A 25,569-nucleotide genomic window follows, 5' to 3' on the forward strand; every position below is an offset into this window, starting at 1 on the left:
ACAACCCTCCCAATTTCTGCAACCTCCTCCAGTCCCTACAACTCTCAGGTCATTGCACTCCTCCAATTCTGGACTCTTATCACTCCACCATTGGCAGCCGTGTCTTCAGCTGCCTGGGGGGCTGAGCACTGGAACTCCCTCCCTAAACCCCTCTGCCTCTCTCTCCTCCTTTAAAATGCTCCTTAAAACCAACCTCTATGACTATACTTTTGGTTACCTGTCCTAACATCTTATGTGGCTCAGTATCAAACGCCTGATAATGTCCTGTGAAGTGCGAGACATTTCATTACGTTAAGGGCGCTATATAAATGCTGGTTTGTTGTTTCAACCTCACTTCCTTCTCTTCCCACCCTTTTGAAAAGGAAGAGAGTTTAGAAACATTTTTCAGGTGAAGTCTCAGTGAAGTTTCTGATCTCCAGTTGGGCAGGAACGTAGGAATATGAGGCAGCCACTCAGCCCCTCGAGCCCGTTCTGCCATCCAATTGGATTTTGGCCACTCAGTGTCTTAACTCTATCGTGGTTCTGTAACCCTTAATACCCAGGACATTGGACATCAAAGCCTTGCCTGAACTGCAGCGTGGGCCAGCATCGACCATGGGTGTCCCAGGAAGTAAATCTGTAACGAGTCACATCCCGTGTGTGGACGGGGAACAGCAAATAATTTATTTTCATGGATGAGAGTATAAGAGATAACAGCCGAGGGCCCCCTCTTCCCAAGTCATTTTACAATTTAAAGCCAATGCTGCCATTTGCACAAGCTCCCTGACACATGTCTCAGCCAGCAAATGCTCTCACATAGCTCGCTCCACATGGTGTCTGTGATTCCACAGGCACACTCACGTGCATGTACGCACACACAGGCGGGGCAGGGTTCTGTGATTCCCCTCGGCACGCACACGCATACACACACACACACACACACGGGCACTCCTGAAACGCACACACAGACGCTCCTGAAACGCACGCACAGATGCACGCTCCCGAAACGCACGCACAGACGTACGCTCCTGAAACACATGCTCCTGAAACGCACGCACAGACGCACGCTCCTGAAACACATGCATGCTCCCGAAACGCACGCACAGACGCACACTCTTGAAACGCACGCACAGACACACGCTCCTGAAACACATGCACGCTCCTGAAACGCACACACAGACGCACGCTCCTGAAACACATGCATGCTCCTGAAATGCACGCACAGACGCACGCTCCTGAAACACATGCACACTCGTGAAACGCACACACAGACGCACGCTCCTGAAATGCACACACAGACGCACGCTCCTGAAACGCACGCAGACGCATGCTCCTGAAACACACACACAGGCGCATGCTGCTGAAACACATGCACGCTCCTGAAACGCACGCACAGACGCACGCTCCTGAAACACATGCACGCTCCTGAAACGCACGCACAGACGCATGCTCCTGAAACGCACGCACGCTCCTGAAACGTACGCAGACGCTCCTGAAACGCATAGACGCATGCTCCTGAAACACACGCACAGACACACGCTCCTGAAACACACGCACAGACACACACTCCTGAAACGCACGCACAGACGCATGCTTCTGAAACACATGCACGCTCCCGAAATGCACGCACAGACACACGTTCCTGAAACGCATGCACAGACGCACGCTCCTGAAACGCACACACAGACGCTCCTGAAACGCACACACAGACGTACGCTCGTGAAACGCATGCACAGACACACGCTCCTGAAACGCATGCACACACGCTCCTGAAACACACGCACAGACACACGCACGCTTCTGAAACACATGCACGTTCCCGAAATGCACGCACAGACACATGCTCCTGAAACGCACGCACAGATGCACGCTCCTGAAACGCACGCACAGACACACGCTCCTGAAACGCAGGCAGACGCACACTCCTGAAATGCACGCACAGACGCACGCTCCTGAACCACATGCACGCTCCTGAAACGCACACAGACGTACGCTCCTGAAACACATGCACGCTCCTGAAACGCACACACAGACGCACGCTCCTGAAACGCACACACAGACGCACGCTCCTGAAACACATGCACGCTCCTGAAATGCACACACAGACGCACGCTCCTGAAACGCATGCACGCTCCTGAAACGCACACACAGATGCACGCTCCTGAAACGCACAAACGCATGCTCCTGAAACACATGCACGCTCCTGAAACGCACACACAGACGCACGCTCCTGAAACGCACGCACAGACGCACGCTCCTGAAACACATGCACGCTCCTGAAACGCACGCACAGACGCACGCTCCTGAAACGCACACATGCTCCTGAAACACACGCACGCTCATGGAACGCACGCACAGATGCACGCTCCTGAAACGCACGCACGCTTCTGAAACGCACACACAGACGCATGCTCCTGAAACGCACGCATGCACGGCCGCTCCTGAAACACACGCACGGACACTCACACGGTTAGGACCGGGTGCCTGTAGGTTGAATCGTCATGCCAGGGGAGGTGGCCAGATTGCAGGAATTCATCAGCTGTAAAGCACACTGGGACGTCCGAGGTCACAAAAGGCGCCATTGAAATGCAAATCTTTCTTTTTATTCCAAAGTAATTAACTTATTCAGGGGAGATGGTAATGTCACTGGACTAGGAATCCAGACGCCCAGGCTAATGCTCTGGGGGGGGTGGTGGTGGACACGGGTTCAGATCTCACCACCGCAGCTGGTGGAATTTCAACTCAAATCCTTTCCATGAATCTGGAACTGAGAGCTCGTCTCAGTCGTGGTAAAACCATTTGGTTGTTAAAAACCCACCTGGTTCACCAATGTCCTTTAGAGAAGGAAATCTGCCATCCTTGCCCGCTCTGGGCCTGGACAGCAAACTGGTTGACTTGTAACCGAAATGGCCGATCGAGCCATTCATTCTCAAGGGATAGGTGGTAAATGCTGGGCCTCCTCAGCAACGCCCACATCCCATGAAAAGGATAAAGAAAAATCGAAAGTCTGTTTTTTACCCCTTGCTCATCAGCCTGGGCACAGTGGCAACACTTACCTAAACATCAGGGACTAGCGGAGAGACTCTCTTGGTCATAGGATGTTAGGTCACCCACAGAGAAGCTGAAAAATGCAGAAAGGTACAGTAGAAAAGACCCAGAAGGACGCCGGGGAGAACTCCCCCTGCTTTCCTGCCAATTGTGCCCATGGGCAGGATCTTTAACATCCGCCTGAGGGGGCCTCAGTTTTAACACCTCATCCCGAAGACAACGCCTCCGACAGTGCAGCACTCCCTTGGTGCTGGCGCTGGGAGTGTCGGCCTGGATTGTGGGGCTCACATTTCTGGTGCAGGGGCTCGAACCCACAATCTTCTGACTCAGGGGAGAGAGAGAGAGAGACAGAGAGAGAGAGACAGAGAGGGGAGAGAGAAAAACCAAGGAGAAACTGTCTGGATCACATTTACTTTACAAAACAGACTCATCGCCCTGCAACTGATTGAAATGAGGCACAGATCGGTCGCAAATACAGTGGCCCTTTTTACAGGGCTTCCAAAGGCTCTCCCCTCACCCCCCACCCAATCCACCCCACCACCCTTTCCCCCCCTTTCACTCACCCACTCAGAGCATGGATCCGATCCGTGTTGTACTTCAGCGGAGTCAGCTCGAACCGGAGCACCTGCAGAGCTTCCAGCACCTTGCCATCATCCAGGAATTCCAGGTATTTCTGCTCCAGCAGCAGGAACTTCATGCGCTGCGCAGAGAGGACGACTCACGTTAAAGGGGGCCCCCGTGAACGGAGGAGCCGCGGCGGACTGCAGCCATGAGACGGCGACGCGCTGGGGAATACAGAGGCCGGGCAGGGCTCACTGCCACCCTCAATCTGCACAGAGCTGGTTGGTCAGAATCAGGGGTCGGGGAATGCCACAAGGGGCCCGGTGTGAGAATGCGTGTATGTGAAGGAGGGGGGAAGACAGTGTGTGTTAACCCTCCTCCCTCACGCGAGTCCTATCCAGTGAGCGAGGCGCATCAGATGAGACGGCAATGCCCCCCACCCCCACTTAGACAAGTTGACACTCTCTTCACTGCGGGCGAGCGAGTGAGGGTGGTGGGGGGGGGAGCGAGTGGGACAAGGGAGAGTGAGAGACAGGCAGGCAGGCAGACAGCAGCACAGTTAAGATGGACGCCAAAGGGTGTCCAGAGGCATGAGTAGCAAAGGTGCTACCGTCGTACAGGGAACGTCCTCTTAAGCGTCAGTTTGCATCTCGGGATTCCCCTCACAAATTCACTTCGCACCCCCCCCCTCCTGTGTGTGAGCCGTCCTCTTCCATGCATCTCCAAAGTCGCCCCACATAGAACATCTGGATGCACTAAAACTTCACTCGGTACATCAAGGCTTTGGAGAGGGTGCGGAGGAGATTGACCAGACTGGGACCAGGGATGAGGGACTTCTGTTAACCTGGAGAGGCTGGAGAAGCCGGGATTGTTCTCCTGAGAGCGGAGGAGGTTTCAGGGGAGGTTTGATCGAGGTGTTCAAAAACCTGAGAAATTTTGATAGAGTAAATAAGGAGAGACTGTTCCCAGTGGCAGGAGGGTCAGTAACCAGAGGGGGACACAGATTGAAGAGAATCGGTAAAAGGACCAGAGGGGGGTAGATGAGGAGAATTTTATTTTACATAGCGAGTTGTTGTGATCGCTGCCTGAAAGGGCGGCGGAAGCAGATTCAATAGGGACTTTCAGAAGGGGAATTGGAGGGGGAGAAAATTGCAGGGACCTGGGGAAAGTGGGGCTAATTGGACAGCTCTTCCAGAGATCATGACACAGGCACAATGGGCTGAATGGCCTCCTTCTGTGCTATGTCGTTCTATGATTTAAGGGCTACAAAATAGAACCATAATGTTTTGAGTTGCTGGTCCAATTTTGTGCTCTCTTGGCGGTCCCGAAGGTACCTTAAAAGGGGAAGAAAAAACTTAACGTTTGCCCCAGTCCTAACCAGAGTTTCCCTTAAATCACCCGTTCTTACACTGTGTTCGTTCTGAGGGCCACATTGCAGCAAAGCTGTAAAGGCGGGGGGGGGGGGGGGAGGGGAGGGTTTGCACATACAGACTGCGCCGAGGTGGTGGCCATGGGGGGGTCTGTGCGGCACGCGGTGAAAGGGACTCTGGTGAGGGAGTGCTGCTCTGCAGGAGCCGCTGTCTGTGGGGCACAATGGTGCCCAGGCCAGCGTGGGCGGGCTCGTGACCTGGACATGGAGGGCACCGTGGTGACGCACCGAGGCCAGAGCAGCTCCGCTGAAGCGTGCTGGTGGCACGCTAGCCCAGACGGTCGGCACCGACTCTCTCTCCGCCCGAGGGTCCCTGCGGATCCTGGCGGATGGGCGAGGGGGACGAGCAACACGCTCACTCCGCCTTCTCATTCAGGGGTGGGTTTTTGAAAACGCGTTTGATCAGCTTCCGGCGAGGCCGCAGGTTAAACAGACTGTGGCCTCCGTCACCCCGAGTCTTTCCCACTCCTCCCTCCCCACACCCCCTTCTCCTTACCACAATAGCCTGAGGCAAGTGCACCAAGGACTTGAGTTCAGTGAGGTCAGCTTCAGCCTAAAGGGAAGATAACACCACAGTCAGCACAGGCTGTTCATCTGCTTATTCTTGGTACGCGGCTGCTCAAGGATGAATTACATGTTCCAACATGCGTTCCAGCCACCTCACACACCCCGCTGTCAGACTCCAACACATCGAGCAAAGGTCAATGGTTTGGTTCATCGTCAAGCACTCGGGCCGTGGATCGAACGAAGGGACATTAGAAAGAGCAGGGGGCTATCCAGCCCCCTCGAGCCTGCTCCCCAAGTAAATTAGCTCATCATCCTCCACTTCACTTTCACCCCAATCCCTTTTGAGACCCTGAGCACAGATCTATCGATCTCAGTCTCCTTAACCCTTCTGGAGGCAGAAGGCAATTGTTTCCCTCTGCACAGACACAGCGCTCCTGGAGTTGTCAGATGTAGCAGGTACAGCACAGGGTTAGACACAGAGTAAAGCTCCCTCTTCACTGTCCCCATCAAACACTCCCAGGACAGGTACAGCACGGGGTTAGATATAGAGTAAAGCTCCCTCTACACAGTCCCCATCAAACACTCCCAGGACAGGTACAGCACGGGGTTACATACAGAGTAAAGCTCCCTCTGCACTGTCCCCATCAAACACTGCCAGGACAGATACACCTCGGGGTTAGATACAGAGTAAAGCTCCCTCTACAGTGTCCCCATCAAACACTCCTAGGACAGGTACAGCACGGGGTTAGATACAGAGTAAATCTCCCTCTACACTGTCCCCATCAAACACTCCCAGGACAGGTACAGCACGGGGTTAGATACAGAGTAAAGCGCCCTCTACACTGTTACCATCAAACACTCCCAGGACAGATACAGCACGGGGTTAGATACAGATTAAATCTCCCTCTACACTGTCCACATCAAACACTCCCAGGACAGGTACAGCACGGGGTTAGATACAGAGTAAAACTCCCTCTACACTGTCCACATCAAACACTCCCAGGACAGGTACAGCACGGGGTTAGATACGGAGTAAAGCTCCCGCTACATTATCCCCATCAAACACTCCCAGGACAGGTACAGCACGGTGTTAGATACAGAGTAAAGCTCCCTCTACATTGTCCCTGCTAAACACTGTCTAGAACCTGCAGGAAGCCCCCGGGAGTGGATCAGGACTCTCAGTGGGCTCAGCAGAATAGGTTAGGAGTTGCAGAGGGGGCCCTGGGAGCGTGTTAGGGGTGTTAGGGGTTCCCTGGCGCGTGGAGCCGCCTCTGAACTTTTCACCTTTCCTCCTCTTGCCTGAATCGTTGCCAGTTTGTGCCGCGGGCGCCACAGAAAACACAGGGGCAGCAGCAACGGGATGCCAGCTGCTCGGTGCCAGCAAGGCTTGGCATGGCCAGGAACACCAAGACCCCTGACCCCCCCCCGAGGCAGCGCCGCTCGGCCCGAGAGTAAAACTCAGTCCCGCCTGCTGGGAACGAAGGGCAGGCGGGCGATCGGAAGCCGCGGTTACCTTTTCCCAGTCTCCCTCCGTCACGTGGTTCCGGAATTTGGTGGCAGACGGATGTTCCAGGCTGCATCCGGTCTCCTGCATCAGCTGTTCGACCGTTTGGCTGCACAGTGGTTGGTGGAGGGGGGTGGGATGGGGGGGGGTTGCGGTGGGGAGAGAAGAACAACAAGTGGGTGAGTCTCAGTGGGGTAACAATATTTAATAACCCGAATGCAACTGTCTACAGGCACCTTGCTTAAGAATGGGTACAATCCCTCTGGAAGCGGTTCGGAGGAGGTTCACTTGACTGATTCCCGGGATGGTGGGCTCACCCTGATGAGGAACGGCTGGGCCGACACTCATTGGAGTTTAAGAGAATGAGAGGTGATCTTACTGAAACGTAAAAGATTCTGAGGGGGCTCTGACAGGGTGCATGCTGAGAGGATGTTTCCCCTCCCCCCTCCCCCCCATCGTGGGGGAATCTAGAACGAGGAGGGGCACAGTTCCAAAATAAGGGGTCTCCCATTTAAGGCGGAGGTGAGGTGGAATTTCTTCCCTCAGAGGGTCGTGAGTCTGTGGAATTCTCTCCCCCCCGCGTGCAGTGGAGGCTGGGTCACTGAATATATTCAAGGCTGAGGCAGACGGGTTTTTGATCGACAACGGGGATCGAGGGTTATGTAGGGGGGTGGGGGGGACAGACAGGAAAGTGGAATTAAGGCCACAATCAGCCAATATCTTACTGAATGGAACAGGCTCGAGGGGCCGAATGGGGCCTCCTCCTGCTCCTGATTCTTATGTTCAGGCAACCGCCCACCCCGCACCCCTCTGCCAATCAGCAGATACGGCACAGACTGAGAGTGACTGCCCTGCTGGAGACTGGACATTAAACCCAGGCCCCTGTCTACCTGTTACAGCGCCTGCACTGGTGGGAGGGTACAACTACGGTGTGCCAAGCTTCCCGAGGCAGGTCCTGCTACATCGCATTCACAACACAAAACCAGGCCCTGAGTATAAGCCAGAAATTTGACATGCAGCCCACCACAGGGGTCATCGTGCTTCCTTTCCGCCCCAATGTCGTAGCCAAACTGGATCAAAAGGCCCAGCGCTTTTGCTTGTAGGTGCATAGGTACAGTTTACAGGTGAGGAAAGCAAGAGGTCCAATCACACAACAACGTCCCCAGCCCCCACAAGAATTAGGAGCAGTATGCCATTCGGCCCATCGAGCCCGTTCCACCTTTCGATAGGATCATGGCCTCAACTCCACTTTCCTGTCTGATCCTTGCAACCCCTGATTCCCTTGTCCAACAAAAATCTCTCTAACTCAGCCTTGAATATATTCAATGACCCAGCCTCCACTGCTCTCTGGGGAAGAGAATTCCACAGACTAATGACCCTCTGAGAGAGGAAATTCCTCCTCCTCCTCTCCTTCTTAAATTCTGAAACTGTGCTGAGTTCTGGACTCCCCCACGAGGGGGAAACATCTTCTTAGCCTCCACCCTGTCAAACCCCCTCAGAATCTTATACATTTCAATAAGATCACCTCTTGCTCTTCTAAACTCCAGTGCAAACAGGCCCAATCTGCTCAACCTTTCCTCATAACACAAACTCTCTTCATCCCAGGAATCAGTCATGTGGACATTCTCTGAACTGCTTCTAACACACACACAGAGACACAGGTGCACACACAGAGACACGCACACACACACACAGAGACATGCACAGAGACATGCACAGAGACACGCGCGCACACAGAGACACGCGCGCACAGAGACACGCGCGCACAGAGACACGCGCGCACACAGAGACACGCGCGCGCACACAGAGACACGCGCGCGCACACAGAGACACGCGCGCGCACACAGAGACACGCGCACACAGAGACACGCGCGCGCACACAGAGACACGCGCGCGCACACAGAGACACGCGCGCGCACACAGAGACACGCGCGCGCACACAGAGACACGCGCGCGCACACACAGACACGCGCGCGCACACACAGACACGCGCGCACACACAGACACGCGCGCGCACACACAGACACGCGCGCGCACAAACAGACACGCGCGCGCACAAACAGACACGCGCGCACACAAACAGACACGCGCGCACACACACAGACACGCGGGCACACACAGACACGCGCGCACACACACAGACACGCGCGCACACACAGAGACACGCGCGCACACACACAGAGACACGCGCGCACACACACAGAGACGCGCGCACACAGAGAGACATGCACGCACACAGAGACACGCGCGCGCACACAGACACGCGCGCGCACACAGACACGCGCGCGCACACAGAGAGACGCGCGCGCACACAGAGAGACGCGTGCGCACACACAGACACGCGCGCACACACAGAGACGCGCGCACACACAGAGAGACGTGCGCGCACACGCAGAGAGACGTGCGCGCACACGCAGACAGGCGCGCACACACAGAGACACGCGCGCACACAGAGACACGCGCGCGCACACAGAGACACGCGCGCGCACACAGAGACACGCGCGCGCACACAGAGACACGCGCGCGCACACAGAGACACGCGCGCGCACACAGAGACACGCGCACACACACAGAGACACGCGCACACACACAGAGACACGCGCACACACACAGAGACACGCGCGCACACACAGAGACACGCGCGCACACACAGAGACACGCGCACACACAGAGACACGCGCACACACAGAGACACGCGCACACACAGAGACACGCGCACACACAGAGACGCGCACACACAGACGCGCACACACAGAGACGCGCACACAGAGACACGCACACACAGAGACACGCACACACAGAGACACGCACACACAGAGACACGCACACACAGAGAGACACGCGCGCACACACAGAGAGACACGCGCGCACACACAGAGAGACACGCGCGCACACACAGAGAGACACGCGCGTACACACAGAGAGACATGCGCGCACACACAGAGAGACATGCGCGCACACACAGAGAGACACGCGCGCACACACAGAGAGACACGTGCACACACACAGAGACACGCGCACATACACGCACACATGCACACACACACACACAGAGACACGCACACACATACACAGAGACATGCACACAGAGACACGCACACACACACACACACACAGAGACACACACGCGCGCGCACACACAGACACGCGCGCACACACAGACACGCACACACACAGACACGCACACACACAGACACGCACACACACAGACACGCACACACACAGACACTCACACACAGACACTCACACACAGACACTCACACACAGACACTCACACACAGACAGAGACACACACAGACAGAGACACACACAGACAGAGACACACACAGACAGAGACACACACAGACAGAGACACACAGAGACACACACACAGACACACACACAGAGACAGACACAGAGACAGACACAGAGACAGACACACACACACACACACACAGAGACACACACACACACACAGAGACACACACACACACACAGAGACACACACACAGACAGAGACACACACACAGACAGAGACACACACACACAGAGACAGACACACACACACAGAGACAGACACACACACACAAACAGAGACAGAGACACAAACAGAGACAGAGACACAAACAGAGGCAGACACACACAGAGACATGCACACACACAGAGAGACACACACACAAACAGAGACCCACACACAAACAGAGACACACACACAAACAGAGACACACACACAAACAGAGACACACACACAAACAGAGACACACACACACACAGACACACACACACACAGACACACACACAGACACACACACAGACACACACACACAGACACACACACACAGACAGACACACACAGACAGACACACACACACACACACACACACAGAGACACGCACACAGACAGACACACACACACAGACACACACACACAGACACAGAGACACAGACACAGAGACACACACACACACAGACACAGAGACACGCACACGCACACACACACACAGAGACACGCACCCATACACACACACACAGACACGCGCGCACGCACAGAGACACGCGCGCACGCACAGAGACACGCGCGCACGCACAGAGACACGCGCGCACGCACAGAGACACGCGCGCACGCAGAGACACGCGCCCACGCACAGACACGCGCCCACGCACAGACACGCGCCCACGCACAGACACGCGCGCACACGCACACACGCGCGCGCACGGACATGCACACACAGACACGCACACAGACACACACACACAGACACACACACACACAGACAGACACACACACAGACAGACACACACACACAGACACACACACACAGACACACACACACAGACACACACACACAGACACAGAGACACACACACAGACAGAGACACACACACAGACAGAGACACACACAGACAGACAGAGACACACACACACACAGACAGAGACACACACACACACAGAGACACACACAGAGACACATACATACACAGAGACAGAGACACACACAGACAGACAGAGACACACACACAGATAGAGACACACACACACTCACAGACAGAGACACACACACAGACAGAGACACACACACTCACAGACAGAGACACACAGACTTACTTTACTGCCAACTGCCACGACCCCATTCCTTCCCTGCTAAAGACAAGCGAGACTAGACAACTGGCAACTTGACCAAGGGGGAGGATCACGACCACGCTGGATTCTTTCCTCATCCCGACATTTACAACGTGCTTTGCAGCAGAAGGCCCAGTACAACCCCTCCCCCAACCTCCCCACCTACCCCCTGCCACCCCCCAACCTCCAGCTGACTCCCAAGAATCATTGCGGTTATCCCACATTATCTTGCACCAGTCGGTAGTTTAGTAATGGCACAATGACAAGTTGGAATTTTATAGTCATTGGGCATGTCAATGACACAGAATCTACAGCACAGAAACAGACCATTCAGCCCAACTGGTCTGTGCTGGTATTTATGGTTCACACCAGCCTCCTCCCTCCCTATCAACATATCGTTCTATTCCTTTTTCCCTTGTGTTCATCCAGTTTTCCCTTAAATCCATCCAGATTGATAGAGGTATTCAAAATCATGAGGGGTCTGGGAGAAATTGTTCCCATTGGTGGACAGATCGGGGACGAGAGGACACAGATTTAAGGTCATTGGCAAAAGGAGCAATGGAGACATGAGGAGAAACTTTCTCAGGCAGCGAGGGGTTAGGGTCTGGGATGCGCTGCCCGAGATTGTGGCGGAGGCAGGTTCCATCGCGGCATTCAAGAGGGAACTGGATTGCTATCTGAAAAGGAAGAAAGTGCAGGGTTACGGGGAGGTGGGGGGGGATGGAACTAAGTGAATTGTACATTCAGAGGGCTAGCACAAATACGATGGGCTGAATGGTCTCCTGTGCTGCAATCATTAGAACATAAGAAATAGGAACAGGGGTAGGCCATTTGACCTGCTCTGCCATTCAATAAGATCATGGCTGATTTCCTTGTGTTTCACTTTCCACGTTCCTAGCTGTGATACTATTCACCTCAACCACAGCCTGTGGCAGCTAGCTCCACATTCACACCACTGTCTGGTGAAGCAAGTTTCTCCTGAATTCCCAATTGGGTTAATGAGTGACTATCACAGAGTTGTGGCCCCAAATTTCAGACCCACCCACATGTAGAAACATCATCTCTACGTCTACCCTGCTAAATCTTAAAATAGATAACATTTAAAAACAAGTAATCTTAAAGACAGTTAAATCCTCAAGCTTCCCCTTTCTGAGAAAGAGAGCCCAGCATGTTCAGTCTTTCTCGACAGATAGAACCTCTGTTCCGGTATCATCCTTATTCATCACTTTTATCCAGCATCTTTTTTATAAGATAGAGACCAGAACAGGGGGAGGAGGTGGTGCCATGGTAATGCCACCAGACCAGTAATCCAGAGGCCCAGGCTAATGCTCTGGGGACACGGGTTCAAATCCCATCACGGCAGCTGGTGGAATTTAAATTCAGTTGATAAATCTGGAATTATTAAAGCTCGTCTCAGTAACCGTGACCATGACAACTATCGCCGATTGTCATTAAAAACCCATCTGGTTCACTAATGTCCCCTTTAGGGAAGGAAATCTGCCGTCCTTACCCTGTCTGGGCCTACACGTGACTCCAGACCCACAGCAATGTGGTTGACTTTTAACTGCCCCTCTGAAATGGTCTAGCGAGCCACTCAGTTCAAGGGCAATTAGGGATGGGCAACAAATGCTGGGCCCTGCCACACCCCATGAAAGCATAAAGAAAAAAAAAACTGTGCACAGCTTTCCAAGTATGGTCTAACCAAGCTTAACATAACCTCTACTTTTCAATTCTGTTCCTCTAGAAATGAAACTTTGACATTTAGCAGTCCATGTCCAAATGCAGTAAGACTGGGACAATATCCAGGCTGGAGCTGACAAGTGGCAAGTAACATTCATACCACACAAGTGCCAGGCAATGATCATCTCCAACAAGAGAGAATCTAACCAACTCCCCTTGACGTTCAATGGCATTACCATCACTGAATTCCCCACTATCAATGCCCTGGGGGTTACCATTGACCAGAAACTGAACTGGACTAGCCATATAAATACTGTGGCTGCAAGGGCAGGTCAGGGGCTAGGAATCATGCGACAAGTAACTCACCTCCTGATTCCCCAAAGCCTGTCCACCATCTACAAGGCACAAGTCAGGAGTGTGATGGGATACTCCCCATTTGCCTGGATGAGTGCAGCTCCCACAACACTTAAGAAGCTTGACACCATCCAGGACAAAGCAGTTCGCTTGATTGGCACCACATCCACAAACATTCACTCCCTCCACCACAAACGCACAGTAGCAGCAGTGTGTGCACCATCTACAAGATGCACTGCAGGAATTCACCAAGACTCCTTAGACAGCACCTTCCAAACTTGCGACCACTACCATCTAGAAGGACAAGGGCAGCAGATAGATGGGACCTCCACCACCTGGAAGTTCCCCTCCAAGTCACTCACCATCCTGACTTTGAAATATATCACTATTCCTTCACTGTCACTGGGTCAAAATCCTCCCTAACAGCACTGTGGGTGTACCTACACCACAGGGACTGCAGCCACTCAAGGAGGCGGCTCACCCCCCACCTTCTCAAGGGCAACGAAGGATGGGCAATAAAAGCTGGCCCAGCCAGCAAAACCCACATCCTGTGAATGAACAAATAAAAACAATGTACAGTCTTTTAAATGAATTTGTAAATCAGGTGATTCACTGATCAGTGAATCGCTAATGTATGATGGTCACTAATAAATCAATGAACCAGTGCGAGACCTGCGCACTTCTCCATTGAGAGGGAGTCTACAAAACAGACTTGCCTCTCATCATCAGCTTGCCTGTGCCTAAAATCAAGAGGTATATATATATAAAAAACAAATCAAGAGAGCTGGATGAACAAAGTTTGAAAAACTGAGTTCAATCAAGGTGAGATTGCACATGACTGAAGACTGCGACTGAAATGGAGGCCATTTCAGAGAGTGTACAGGTCGTCAAAGAAAAGCAGCATTTAGGAAGAGAGCGGACACATGGGATTAGACTGTTGCTCGTGTTGCGATTTCTGTTTAAGCATTAATGGCAGGCTTGACTTTTCCTTTGTGACTATTAAAAGGTTTGTGCTCACTAACCTACATTCCCGGTCCAACGACAGCTCAATTTTCAAATCCTCAACCTGATTTTCAAAATCCTCCAAGCCCGCGCCTCCTCCCTATCCCTATAATCTTCTCCCGCCCCAGAACTCCGAGGTCTCTCCCCTCCAATTTTGGCCTTATGCCCGTTCCCCCATTTTAACCGCTCCACCGTTGGCGACTGTCTCTTCAGCTGCCCGGGGCCCTAAGCTCTGTAATTCCCTCCCTAAATCTCTCTGCCTCTCTCTCTCTCTCCTTTAAAGGGGCCCCTTAAGGCCGACCTCTTTGACCACGCTTCTGGTCACCCAACATCTCGTTACATTGTTGGAGTACATTCCCATGATGTGCCCTGGGATGTGTTACGATGTTCAAGGTGCTATATAAATGCAAGTTGTCAAAGGAGTAGACTGGGGGGGTGGGGGCGGAGAGAGCTCAGTTCAAAAGGACCAGGAAACAGCGAGCGAGAGGAGAACAGAGGGAGGGGGAAGGGACATAGGACAACGGGCTTCAGTGTAAAAGGCGCAATCAACTGGGCAGTATTATCACCCCGGATGACTGTCCACAACCACGTAGGAGGCTCTATTTTGTGTGCTTAACCGTTCAGGAAGTCACAACAACTTTCTCGCTGCCCGATACCCGTGAGACAGCATCAGAAACCTCCAAGCCCCTGATGCGCAATTTTGTTTCTAAGTTCCAACGCAAGGTGCACCCCAACGGAATCTGAACTCCCAGTGGAAGGAGCTTCCGACCATCTGGTGGTGGGCAGGGGCCGGGGAGAAGGTTTGCTGCTGCCCGCTTCCCTGCAGCACCTCCAACACAATCAGACGCAGGCTCCTTGGATTATACCTTCCTGCTCTACAGGCAGCCCCAAGGGGGGAACAGTTGGGTCGAGCCATATGGCGGGAAGCACTTATTAATTTTTCGCGCACAAGGAGCCTCTGCTGCCACGAGCTGATTAGGACTTGCCCATGGAGCCCCAGGCAGGGGGAGGAGGGGGGCCTGTATCGCTGACCCATTAAATAGCACAACACTAGCTGCCAGCACTAACAGCTGTTTTGCTGAAGGTTCACCCAGCAACAAGGATAAATGGTTTAAGAGCAACCTGCATTGCTATTTAATGCAGAGAGACAGCCTAACACTAACAATATTACCACCTGCGAACAGTCGTTCACTCGCTTGCTCAATGTCACTCATCTGCTCGACTTATTCAGACATAAAGACAGGCAGAACTCGGACGCACGCGCACATAAGGTGTGCACCCAGGCAGAGGGGTGCGCGCCCTTGCAAGGGGTGACACATTCCCCATCTTGCCACTCAGGTAGCCACCCCCACATGGCCACACACACACACACACCCTCCCACCTCCCCAACTACCCCGGCACCCGAGGAGCGACACACGCTGCCACAGAGCAACAGACTCCCGTCCTCTGCGAAGACACACAACTAACCCTGCGGCCCTGCACCCACAGAGTGACACACAAACACACGACTGCACCCCCACCCTCACCACATCCCACCACCACCCCCCCTCCCCCCAATACAGTGACGCACAATCACACCTTTATTTGCGTTAATGAGCAGCTGATATTTGCCCTTCTGTAACAAGACCACTGTGCACACAGATCCCCCTCCCCCAACCACCCTTTACCCAATGCCAGGAAGGGATGGTGCAGGCTGCTGAAACCTGAACTATTCACCCCTTAGATTAGGCATTGCACGGTGGACAGGGCAAAAGTCCAACCAGTTGAGACAAATTCAGAGGCGGTTTGAACGCTGGCAGGCACGGCCACAGCAAGTGTAGGCAGCAGGGGGTGGCACAGACGCCAGCCGAGTGGCAGGGGCACGCTGGACGCTTTTAAGTGGGTGGAAATTGGGGTCCGGCAGTGGTGTCAGGGCCCCCTCCAGACCTGCAGGGAACGGTGGGGCAACGCCCAGTGTAGCACTCGAAGCAAAGGGTTATTGCCAGTGAGCTGGCTGGCACCAAATCCACCTCAGCAACGCCAGGCTCAGAGTGCGGCTGAGATAACAATAGCTCAGAATACCTCCTAAATGGCAGGAAGCTCGGAGTCGGAGGGGAGCTGAGAGATTTAGGGGCTCATGAATAGAAATCGGTAGAAGCTAGCGATACAAAATAATAACGAATAAGGCTCGTGGAATATGAGCCTTTCATCTCAAGGGGACCAGAGTCCAGGGAGGGGTGGAAGCTATGTCACAGTTTAACTAACGCTCTCATCGAACCCCATCTGGAGTAGCCGTGGAGTTCTCAAGGCTGCAACAGGTATTCCGGGGAAACGGCAGTTGTAAAACAGATTAGCCACAATCCAACTGAATGGCAGAATAGGCTCGAGGGACTGAACAGCCTCCTGCAGCACTCGTGCGAAGGATGCGGACTGGCCTAGCAGCGGCGCCCCAAGCGAGGTCCACAAGTGCCTGACAGGGCAGGTCTTCTGCTGGCCTACCTCACCTCACCTCACCCCACACGATATAGAGGGCGCGCAAAATGGCGGCGGCTCCTGACCCCACTCCGGAGGCTGAACCCATCTTTCAGAAGAGACACTGTAAACTGATGCTCAACCTGTCCTCCCAGGCGGATGTTAAACTTTTGGAAGTAGAAGGGGAGTTCGTCCCTGGTGTTCTGGGGCCAGCCGTCACGATCAGCAGCAGGCTAGCTGATCATTTATCTCATTGCTGATTGTGGGATCTAGCTAGCAAACAAGAGCTGTCTCTTCACCGACATTTAAACAAAGTCTTGGAAGCCCCTAGCAGAGGAGGAGGTCATCCAGCCCATCAGGTCAGAGCCGGCTCCTTCGAAAGAGCTATCCAATTCCTTCCAATCCCTTTATTTTCCAAATTTCTAAACCCCATGTACAATAAAGGTGCTGCAGATATCTAGCACCTTATGTCCTCCCACTGCAAAGTGCTTCACAATGCATCACTCTGGAGGCATGCTCAGTATTAGTTAAATAGATGCAGCAGATATTGCGCGCAAGAGATCCCACAAACTGCAAAGAAATAAATCCTCCAATCAGCACACTTTTCTCACGCAGTATGAATTGTTGTTCCCTTACTATTGATATTCTTGTGAATCTGTCCTGATGAGTGCAAGATGAAAAGCTTTGACAGAATGTTTCTTTTCTCAGCAATAGTCAAAATCCGTTTTAGTGATGTAAGTTGAGGGATAAATATTGGCCCCACGACACAGGACGATCTCTCTTGTTCTGTTTTAGATAGTGGTCAAGGAAATTTTTCTGTCCATCTGGGGAGGGGGGGGGAGGCCACAGCTTATAAGTCCCACCCGAAAGGCAGAGCCTCCCACAGTGCAGCCCTCCCTCAGTACTGGCACTGGCAGCATCAGCCTGGATTATGGGTCGAGTCTCTGAGGTGGCGTTTGAACCCATGACCTTCTGGCTTACAGAGGTTTGGGGTGAAGACAGGAAGTGGCACACTGAACCACAGCTCGAAAAGGGAAGGAACTCAAATCCACAAAACCAGATCTCCGTGACGGTGAAACACATTCTCTCAAGGGGAATTGCGCAGGGGGGAGCACGCCCGCAATGCCTGGAGCGAGTTAAGGCCTTACAACCTGCAAAGAGGGTGCCTGAGAGGAGGAGGAGGTAGCTGGAGGGGGGGGAGGGAATGGGTGAGGCTAATCTGAAATATGACTTTCAATGGGAGAGGAGGACAACGGGGTCAAACTGATAAGAGATAAACTTATGAAACAATCAGCGACCAGCCAACGGAATGGGGTCCGACAAAGCAGGGCAGGCTGAAGAGCCTTGGAATCACTCCTGGCCCGACTGGTCGGTGAAGTGGGATGTGGCCCTTTGGGAGCTTTGCTTTCCTGGTTGCAAGGCGGGCCGGACAGCCTATCGGATCTGCAGCGCTCCGGGCCGGGATGCTGGGATAAGCACCGGGACCGGCCACCGTCAAAGAGTCAAACCGAGGCGAGTGGCACTTTTGGAGCATCGCATAGATGGGGCCCTGCATTGACCACGCCAGGAGGTTGGCCCAGAGACTTTGAGCCCACAGTCCAGGCCGCCGCTCCAGTGCCTGGGCTCTGGAAGCCCTGCACTGCTGGCTTTTGGAGGCGTTGTCTGTCCACTCAGGTGGATTGAAAGGTACCATGGAAGCAAGTGTTGCGCCGGGGCAGGGGGGGAGCGGCGGGTGGGAAGGAGTTCTCCCCTTTTCCCAGGGGCCAATATTTACCACCTGTTTTAGTGATATTGGTTGAAGACCTGGTCATTACCACCTTACTGGAGCCTAAACTCTGGAATTCCTTCCCATTTAAAGCACTGTGTTCCATTCTGAGCACTGCACCTCAGGAAGGCTACATTGGCTTCAGAAGGGTGGGGCGAGGGGCTCAAAATTTAAACTGAGATGGATAGATTTTAAGTTAGGTAAGGGGAAAAGGAACCAAGGCAGGTAGATGGGAGTCAAGACGCAGATTGGCCATGATGTAACTAAATAGCAGGACAAGCTCGAGGGGTTGAATGGCCTCCACCCTGCTCCCAACAATTAGATAAGGGTCCAAAATCAACGACCTGACTGAAGCAGAGAGGAATTCACAAAGGATCCCGGCGAGATCAGCTCTCAGCTCATGTGTCCAGAGGAGGTCCAAATGAAGTCATTAAAACAAAAAAAATTAGTTTGGTTTTAACTTTTGGACCAAAAAAAAATGAATTGATGAGCAACAACTTCACTGCGGCAGTGATCTCCTTTGAATAGTCAATCTTCGGTTAATCTGCATTAACCAAGCCAGGCCCTACACTCACTGTGGGCCGGCATTGCCATGGAAACCAGGAGCTACAGAAACAGAAAAATCGAGGCACGTATTGTGCAGACAGCTGGGAGCGATTCAGGGGCGATCCTATTACAAGGCTCAGACGGCGGTCACGTAAACTTGACATCAGCCTTCAATTAAATGCCGGCCTCAGTTACTGAGTTACCTCATGGACAAAAGCTAAGGTCTGCCCGGTCGCAGGCTCTGGGCCCTGTCCTGTTTTAAACCTGCGCGTCAGGTGGTCGCAGCTTGCTGCACGGTCAGTGGGGCAGCGCCGAGGGAGCGCCACCCTGTCAGCGGGGCATCACTGTCGTGAGCCCTGCAATGCCAGCGGGGCATCGCTGAGGGAGTGCAGCAAACCCAGAGGTACCATCTTTCGCGTGAGATGTTGAATTGTTGATCTGCCCTCTCAGGTGGACGTAAAAGATCCCACGGCCACCACTGAATTGAGAGCAGGGCAAGTTATCATTGGTACCTTAGGCCAGCATTTATCTAACAGCCAACAATGCTGGAACAGATTATCTGGTCAAGCTCACACTGCGGGAGCTTGCTGTGCACAAACGAGCTGGCATGGTTCCTTCACTATTACAGAGGCTGCAGTTGCTTCCTTCGAAGTGTGAAGTGTTCTGAGATGTCCAAAGCGAAGGAAGGCGCTATAGAAGTGCAAGTCTTATAGAAAAATCTAATGTTTTAAAACCCCGAGGCAGGACACAGCAGCAACAATGACAGTAGCTGAGAGAACACGGCTGACAACGTGACTCCTGACGGGCTGGTCTGACCAGAGAAATAAAATCTCTCCCACTCTGATGGGGCGGCCACTGTCTCCTGGGCTAGGGAGCTGGAAGCCAGCTGTGCACTCCCCCTGTCAAACACTCTGCTCAAACAAAAGGGAGCAGGCGAACAGCACAGGTCAGGAAAAGTAAATAAACCTCAGTTGGGATTAGCCGTGGCATAGATCTATCAAGGTATCATCGGTGAGTCACCCCCACTGTGTCTGAAACATCAAACAGCTCATTCAGAGCCCTAATAGACACAGTGCAGTCACGAGACACTCCTGCTCGCCCACTGATTACGACAACTGTCAATTCTAACAAGTAAAAAATGACCTGTAAAGGTCACTTTCCAAACAAAATTTGAAGCTGAGCTCCATAGGGATATTAAGACAGCTGAACGACTGGTCTGACAAAGAGGTAAGTTGTAAGGAGCACTTAAAGGAGAAGGGAGGATTTAGGGATGGAATTCCAGAGCTTCAGATGGAGGCAAGCAGGGCCACCAGCGGTACCGTGGGCCAGAAAGGTAGAAAAGGGTCCCAGCCCCAATCACAGAGGGGAGTCCCAGCAGCACCCCACCCCCATCACAGAGGGGAGGCCCAGCACCACCCACCACCCCATCAAAGAGGGGATCCCAGCACCATCCCCCATCACAAAGGGGGATCCCAGGACCACACCCCATCACATGGGGGATCCCAGCACAATCCCCCATCACAGAGGGGAGTCCCAGCACCTCCCCCCATCACAGAGGGTGGTCCCAGCACCACGCCCCATCACATAGGGTGGTCCCAGCACCTCGCCCCATCACAGAGGGGAGGCCCAGCACCATCCCCCATCACAGAGGGGAGGCCCAGCACCTCGCCCCATCACAGAGGGGAGGCCCAGCACCATCCCCCATCACAGAGGGGAGTCCCAGCACCATTCCCCATCACAGAGGGTGGTCCCAGCACCATCCCCCATCACAGAGGGGAGTCCCAGCACCATCCCATATCACAGACGGGAGTCCCAGCACCATTCCCCATCACAGAGGGGAGGCCCAGCACCATCCCCCATCACAGGGGGGAGTCCCAGCACCACGCCCCATCACATAGGGTGGTCCCAGCACCACCCCCTATCACAGAGGGGGGGGTCCCAGCACCATTTCCCATCACAGACGGGAGTCCCAGCACCATCCCCCATCACAGACGGGAGTCCCAGCACCATTCCCCATCACAGACGGGAGTCCCAGCACCATCCCCCATCACAGACGGGAGTCCCAGCACCATTCCCCATCACAGACGGGAGTCCCAGCACCATCCCCCATCACAGACGGCAGTCCCAGCAGCACCCCCCCATTACAGAGGGGGATCCCAGCATCATCCCACATCACAGACGGGAGTCCCAGCACCATCCCCATCACAGAGGGGAGGCCCAGCACCATCCCACATCACAGAGGGGAGTCCCAGCACCGTCCCACATCACAGAGGGGAGGCCCAGCACCATCCCACATCACAGAGGGGAGGCCCAGCACCATCCCCCATCACAGAGGGGAGTCCTAGCACCATCCCCCCATCACAGAGGGGAGTCCCAGCACCATCCCCCATTACAGAGGGGAGTCCCAGCTCCATTCCCCATCACAGAGGGGAGTCCCAGCACCATCCCCCGTTACAGAGGGGAGTCCCAGCTCCATTCCCCATCACAGAGGGGAGTCCCAGCACCACGCCCCATCACAGAGGGTGGTCCCAGCACCACGCCCCATCACATAGGGTGGTCCCAGCACCACCCCCTATCACAGAGGGGGGGGTCCCAGCACCATTCCCCATCACAGACGGGAGTCCCAGCAGCACCCCCCCATTACAGAGGGGGATCCCAGCATCATCCCACATCACAGACGGGAGTCCCAGCAGCACCCCCCCATTACAGAGGGGGATCCCAGCACCATCCCATATCACAGACGGGAGTCCCAGCACTATCCTACATCATAGAGGGGAGGCCCAGCACCATTCCCCATCACAGAGGGGAGGCCCAGCACCATCCCCCATCACAGAGGGGAGGCCCAGCACCATCCCACATCACAGAGGGGAGGCCCAGCACCATCCCCCATCACAGAGGGGAGGCCCAGCATCATCCCACATCACAGAGGGGAGTCCCAGCATCATCCCACATCACAGAGGGGAGGCCCAGCACCATCCCCCATCACAGAGGGGAGGCCCAGCACCATCCCACATCACAGAGGGGAGTCCCAGCACCATCCCACATCACAGAGGGAAGGCCCAGCACCATCCCACATCACAGAGGGGAGTCCCAAAGCCCCATCACAGAGGGGAAGCCCAAAGTAGTAGAAAAGAAAAATTTGAGAGGTGTAGGGTTCGAGACAAAGTGAAATATAATAGTCCATCCAAGCAGGAAGACAAAGGCAGATCACAGCCTCAAATTCCTCAATAACAAAGGGGATTAAAACCCAAATTGCCTCATAAAGAGGGTGGATTATAACCTAAAAACAAGAAAACACAGTCTAAACCCTGCTGCACATAGAGGAGGAATCACAGCCCCAACTCTCCAGTACAAAGAGAGGGAATCACAGCCCCAACTCTCCTGTATAAAGAGAGGGAATCACAGCCCCAACTCCCCTGTACAAAGTGATGGCAGAATCATAGCCTCAACTCTCCTGTACAAAGAGGGAATCACAGCCTCAACTCTCCTGTACAAAGAGAGGGAATCACAGCCTCAGCTCTCCTGTACAAAGAGAGGGAATCACAGCCCCAACTCTCCTGTATAAAGAGAGGGAATCACAGCCCCAACTCTCCTGTACAAAGAGAGGGAATCACAGCCTCAACTCTCCTGCACAGGGAGGGAATCACAGTCCCAACTCTCCTGTACAAAGAGATGGGGGGAATCACAGCCCCAACTCACCTGTACAAAGAGAGGGAATCACAGCCCCAACTCTCCTGTACAAAGAGAGGGAATCACAGCCTCAACTCTCCTGCACAGGGAGGGAATCACAGTCCCAACTCTCCTGTACAAAGAGATGGGGGGAATCACAGCCCCAACTCACCTGTACAAAGAGAGGGAATCACAGCCTCAACTCTCCTGTACAATGAGAGGGAATCACAGCCCCAACACACCTGTACAAAGAGAGGGAATCACAACCTCAACTCTCCTGCACAAAGAGAGGGAATCACAGCCCCAACTCTCCTGTACAAAGAGAGGGAATCACAGCCTCAACTCTCCTGTACAAAGAGGGAATCACAGCCTCAACTCTCCTGTACAAAGAGAGGGAATCACAGCCTCAACCCTCCTGTACAAAGAGAGGGAATCACAGCCCCAACTCTCCTGTACAAAGAGAGGGAATCACAGCCCCAAGTCTCCTGTACAAAGAGATGGGGGGAAATCACAGCCCCGACTCTCCTGTAAAAATAGATGGGGGGAATCACAGCCCCGACTCGCCTGTACAGAGAGATGGGGGGAATCACAACCCCAACTCTCCTGTACAAAGAGATGGAGGAATCACAGCCCCAACTCTTCTGTACAAAGAGAGGGAATCACAGCCTCAACTCTCCTGTACAAAGAGAGGGAATCACAGCCTCAACCCTCCTGTACAAAGAGAGGGAATCACAGCCCCAACTCTCCTGTACAAAGAGGAGGAATCACAGCCTGAACTGTGCTGTACAAAGAGGAGGAATCACAGCCTCAACTCTCCTGTACAAAGAGAGGGAATCACAGCCTCAACTCTCCTGTACAAAGAGGAGGAATCACAGCCCCAACTCTCCTGTACAAAGAGAGGGAATCACAGCCTCAACTCTCCTGTACAAAGAGAGGGAATCACAGCCCCAACTCTACTGTACAAAGAGAGGGAATCACAGCCTCAACTCTCCTGTACAAAGAGATGGGGGGAATCACAGCCTCAACTCACCTGTACAAAGAGATGGGGGGAATCACACCCTCAACTCTCCTGTACAAAGAGAAGGAATCACAGCCTCAACTCTGCTGTACAAAGAGAAGGAATCACAAACCTCAGCACAAAAGTGTACATAAAGTTCACAAAGCATCAAAGCCTTGTCCAGAGGGCATCACAAACCAAACACCAAACTATAATACAGGATCAGGAACCAAACCATTCCCGACAATGGAGTTTCTACGCGGGGTACTCCCGCCAAGCGGGGGCACCCGGCGGGACCCTCCAGCCAAGCGGGGGCGCCACTCCAACCTTCACGTCCAATGGGGGACCACAGCCCCCCCCATTACAAAGGAGATCACAGCCCCCCTCCATTACACAGGGTGACCCTGGCCCACACAGATACAATGGAGGATTCCGCCTCCCCTCCCCCCCGACCCCAATTCAAAGGAGGATCCTGGCACACCCCCACATTAAAGAGGGGGATTCTGGTGTGCGCCCCCAACCCAACATTAAAGAGGAGAATCCCGGCCACGCCTCCCCCCACATTACAGAGAAAGATCCCAGCCTCCTCCACATTACAAAAGAGGATTACACCGACCACCGCCCCACCCTCCGCCACACTCGTAGCAAAGGAGGATCCCGACCCCCCCCATCTAGATTACAGAGGAGGATCCCGATCCACACCACCACATTAGAAAAGTGAATCCAGGACCCCCCCCCCCACCCACAACATTACAAAAGACGAATCCGCTCCACTTGCAAATTGCAAAGGAGGATCCCGTTCCATACATTAAACAGGGGGATCCCAGAACTCCACCCCCCATCACAGAGGGGGATCACAAAGACCCGTCACAGAGGGGGATCACAAAGACCCGTCACAGAGGGGGATCACAAAGACCCGTCACAGAGGGGGATCACAAAGACCCGTCACAGAGGGGGATCACAAAGACCCATCACAGAGGGGGATCACAAAGCCCCGTCACAGAGGGGGATCACAAAGCCCCGTCACAGAGGGGGATCACAAAGACCCATCACAGAGGGGGATCACAAAGACCCGTCACAGAGGGGGATCACAAAGACCCGTCACAGAGGGGGATCACAAAGACCCGTCACAGAGGGGGATCACAAAGACCCGTCACAGAGGGGGATCACAAAGACCCATCACAGAGGGGGATCACAAAGACCCGTCACAGAGGGGGATCACAAAGACCTGTCACAGAGGGGGATCACAAAGACCCGTCACAGAGGGGGATCACAAAGCCCCGTCACAGAGGGGGATCACAAAGACCCGTCACAGAGGGGGATCACAAAGACCCGTCACAGAGGGGGATCACAAAGACCCATCACAGAGGGGGATCACAAAGACCTGTCACAGAGGGGGATCACAAAGCCCCGTCACAAAGGAGGATCCCAGCCCCCCCCATTACAAATGGGGATCACAGCCCACCCCCCCACCCA

The 25,569-nt window shown here is 53.8% G+C and overlaps 1 protein-coding gene across 2 annotated transcripts in view; it reads right to left on the reverse strand.

Annotated features, from left to right (window-relative positions):
- LOC121274481 (WD repeat-containing protein 26-like) overlaps positions 1-25,569 on the reverse strand; it is a 51,737-nt gene that overhangs the window by 23,113 nt on the left and 3,055 nt on the right. For both annotated transcript variants that reach the window (XM_041181819.1, XM_041181820.1), the window contains exons 2-4: positions 7,038-7,137; positions 5,514-5,570; positions 3,591-3,727 (exon numbers count right to left, since the gene is read on the reverse strand). In XM_041181819.1, the coding sequence (XP_041037753.1) occupies positions 3,591-3,727; positions 5,514-5,570; positions 7,038-7,137 (294 nt within the window). The remainder of the gene's footprint in view (positions 1-3,590; positions 3,728-5,513; positions 5,571-7,037; positions 7,138-25,569) is intronic.

This window comes from Carcharodon carcharias (assembly GCF_017639515.1).
Source record: "Carcharodon carcharias isolate sCarCar2 chromosome 37 unlocalized genomic scaffold, sCarCar2.pri SUPER_37_unloc_1, whole genome shotgun sequence".
Classification (NCBI taxonomy): Eukaryota; Metazoa; Chordata; class Chondrichthyes; order Lamniformes; family Lamnidae; genus Carcharodon; species Carcharodon carcharias.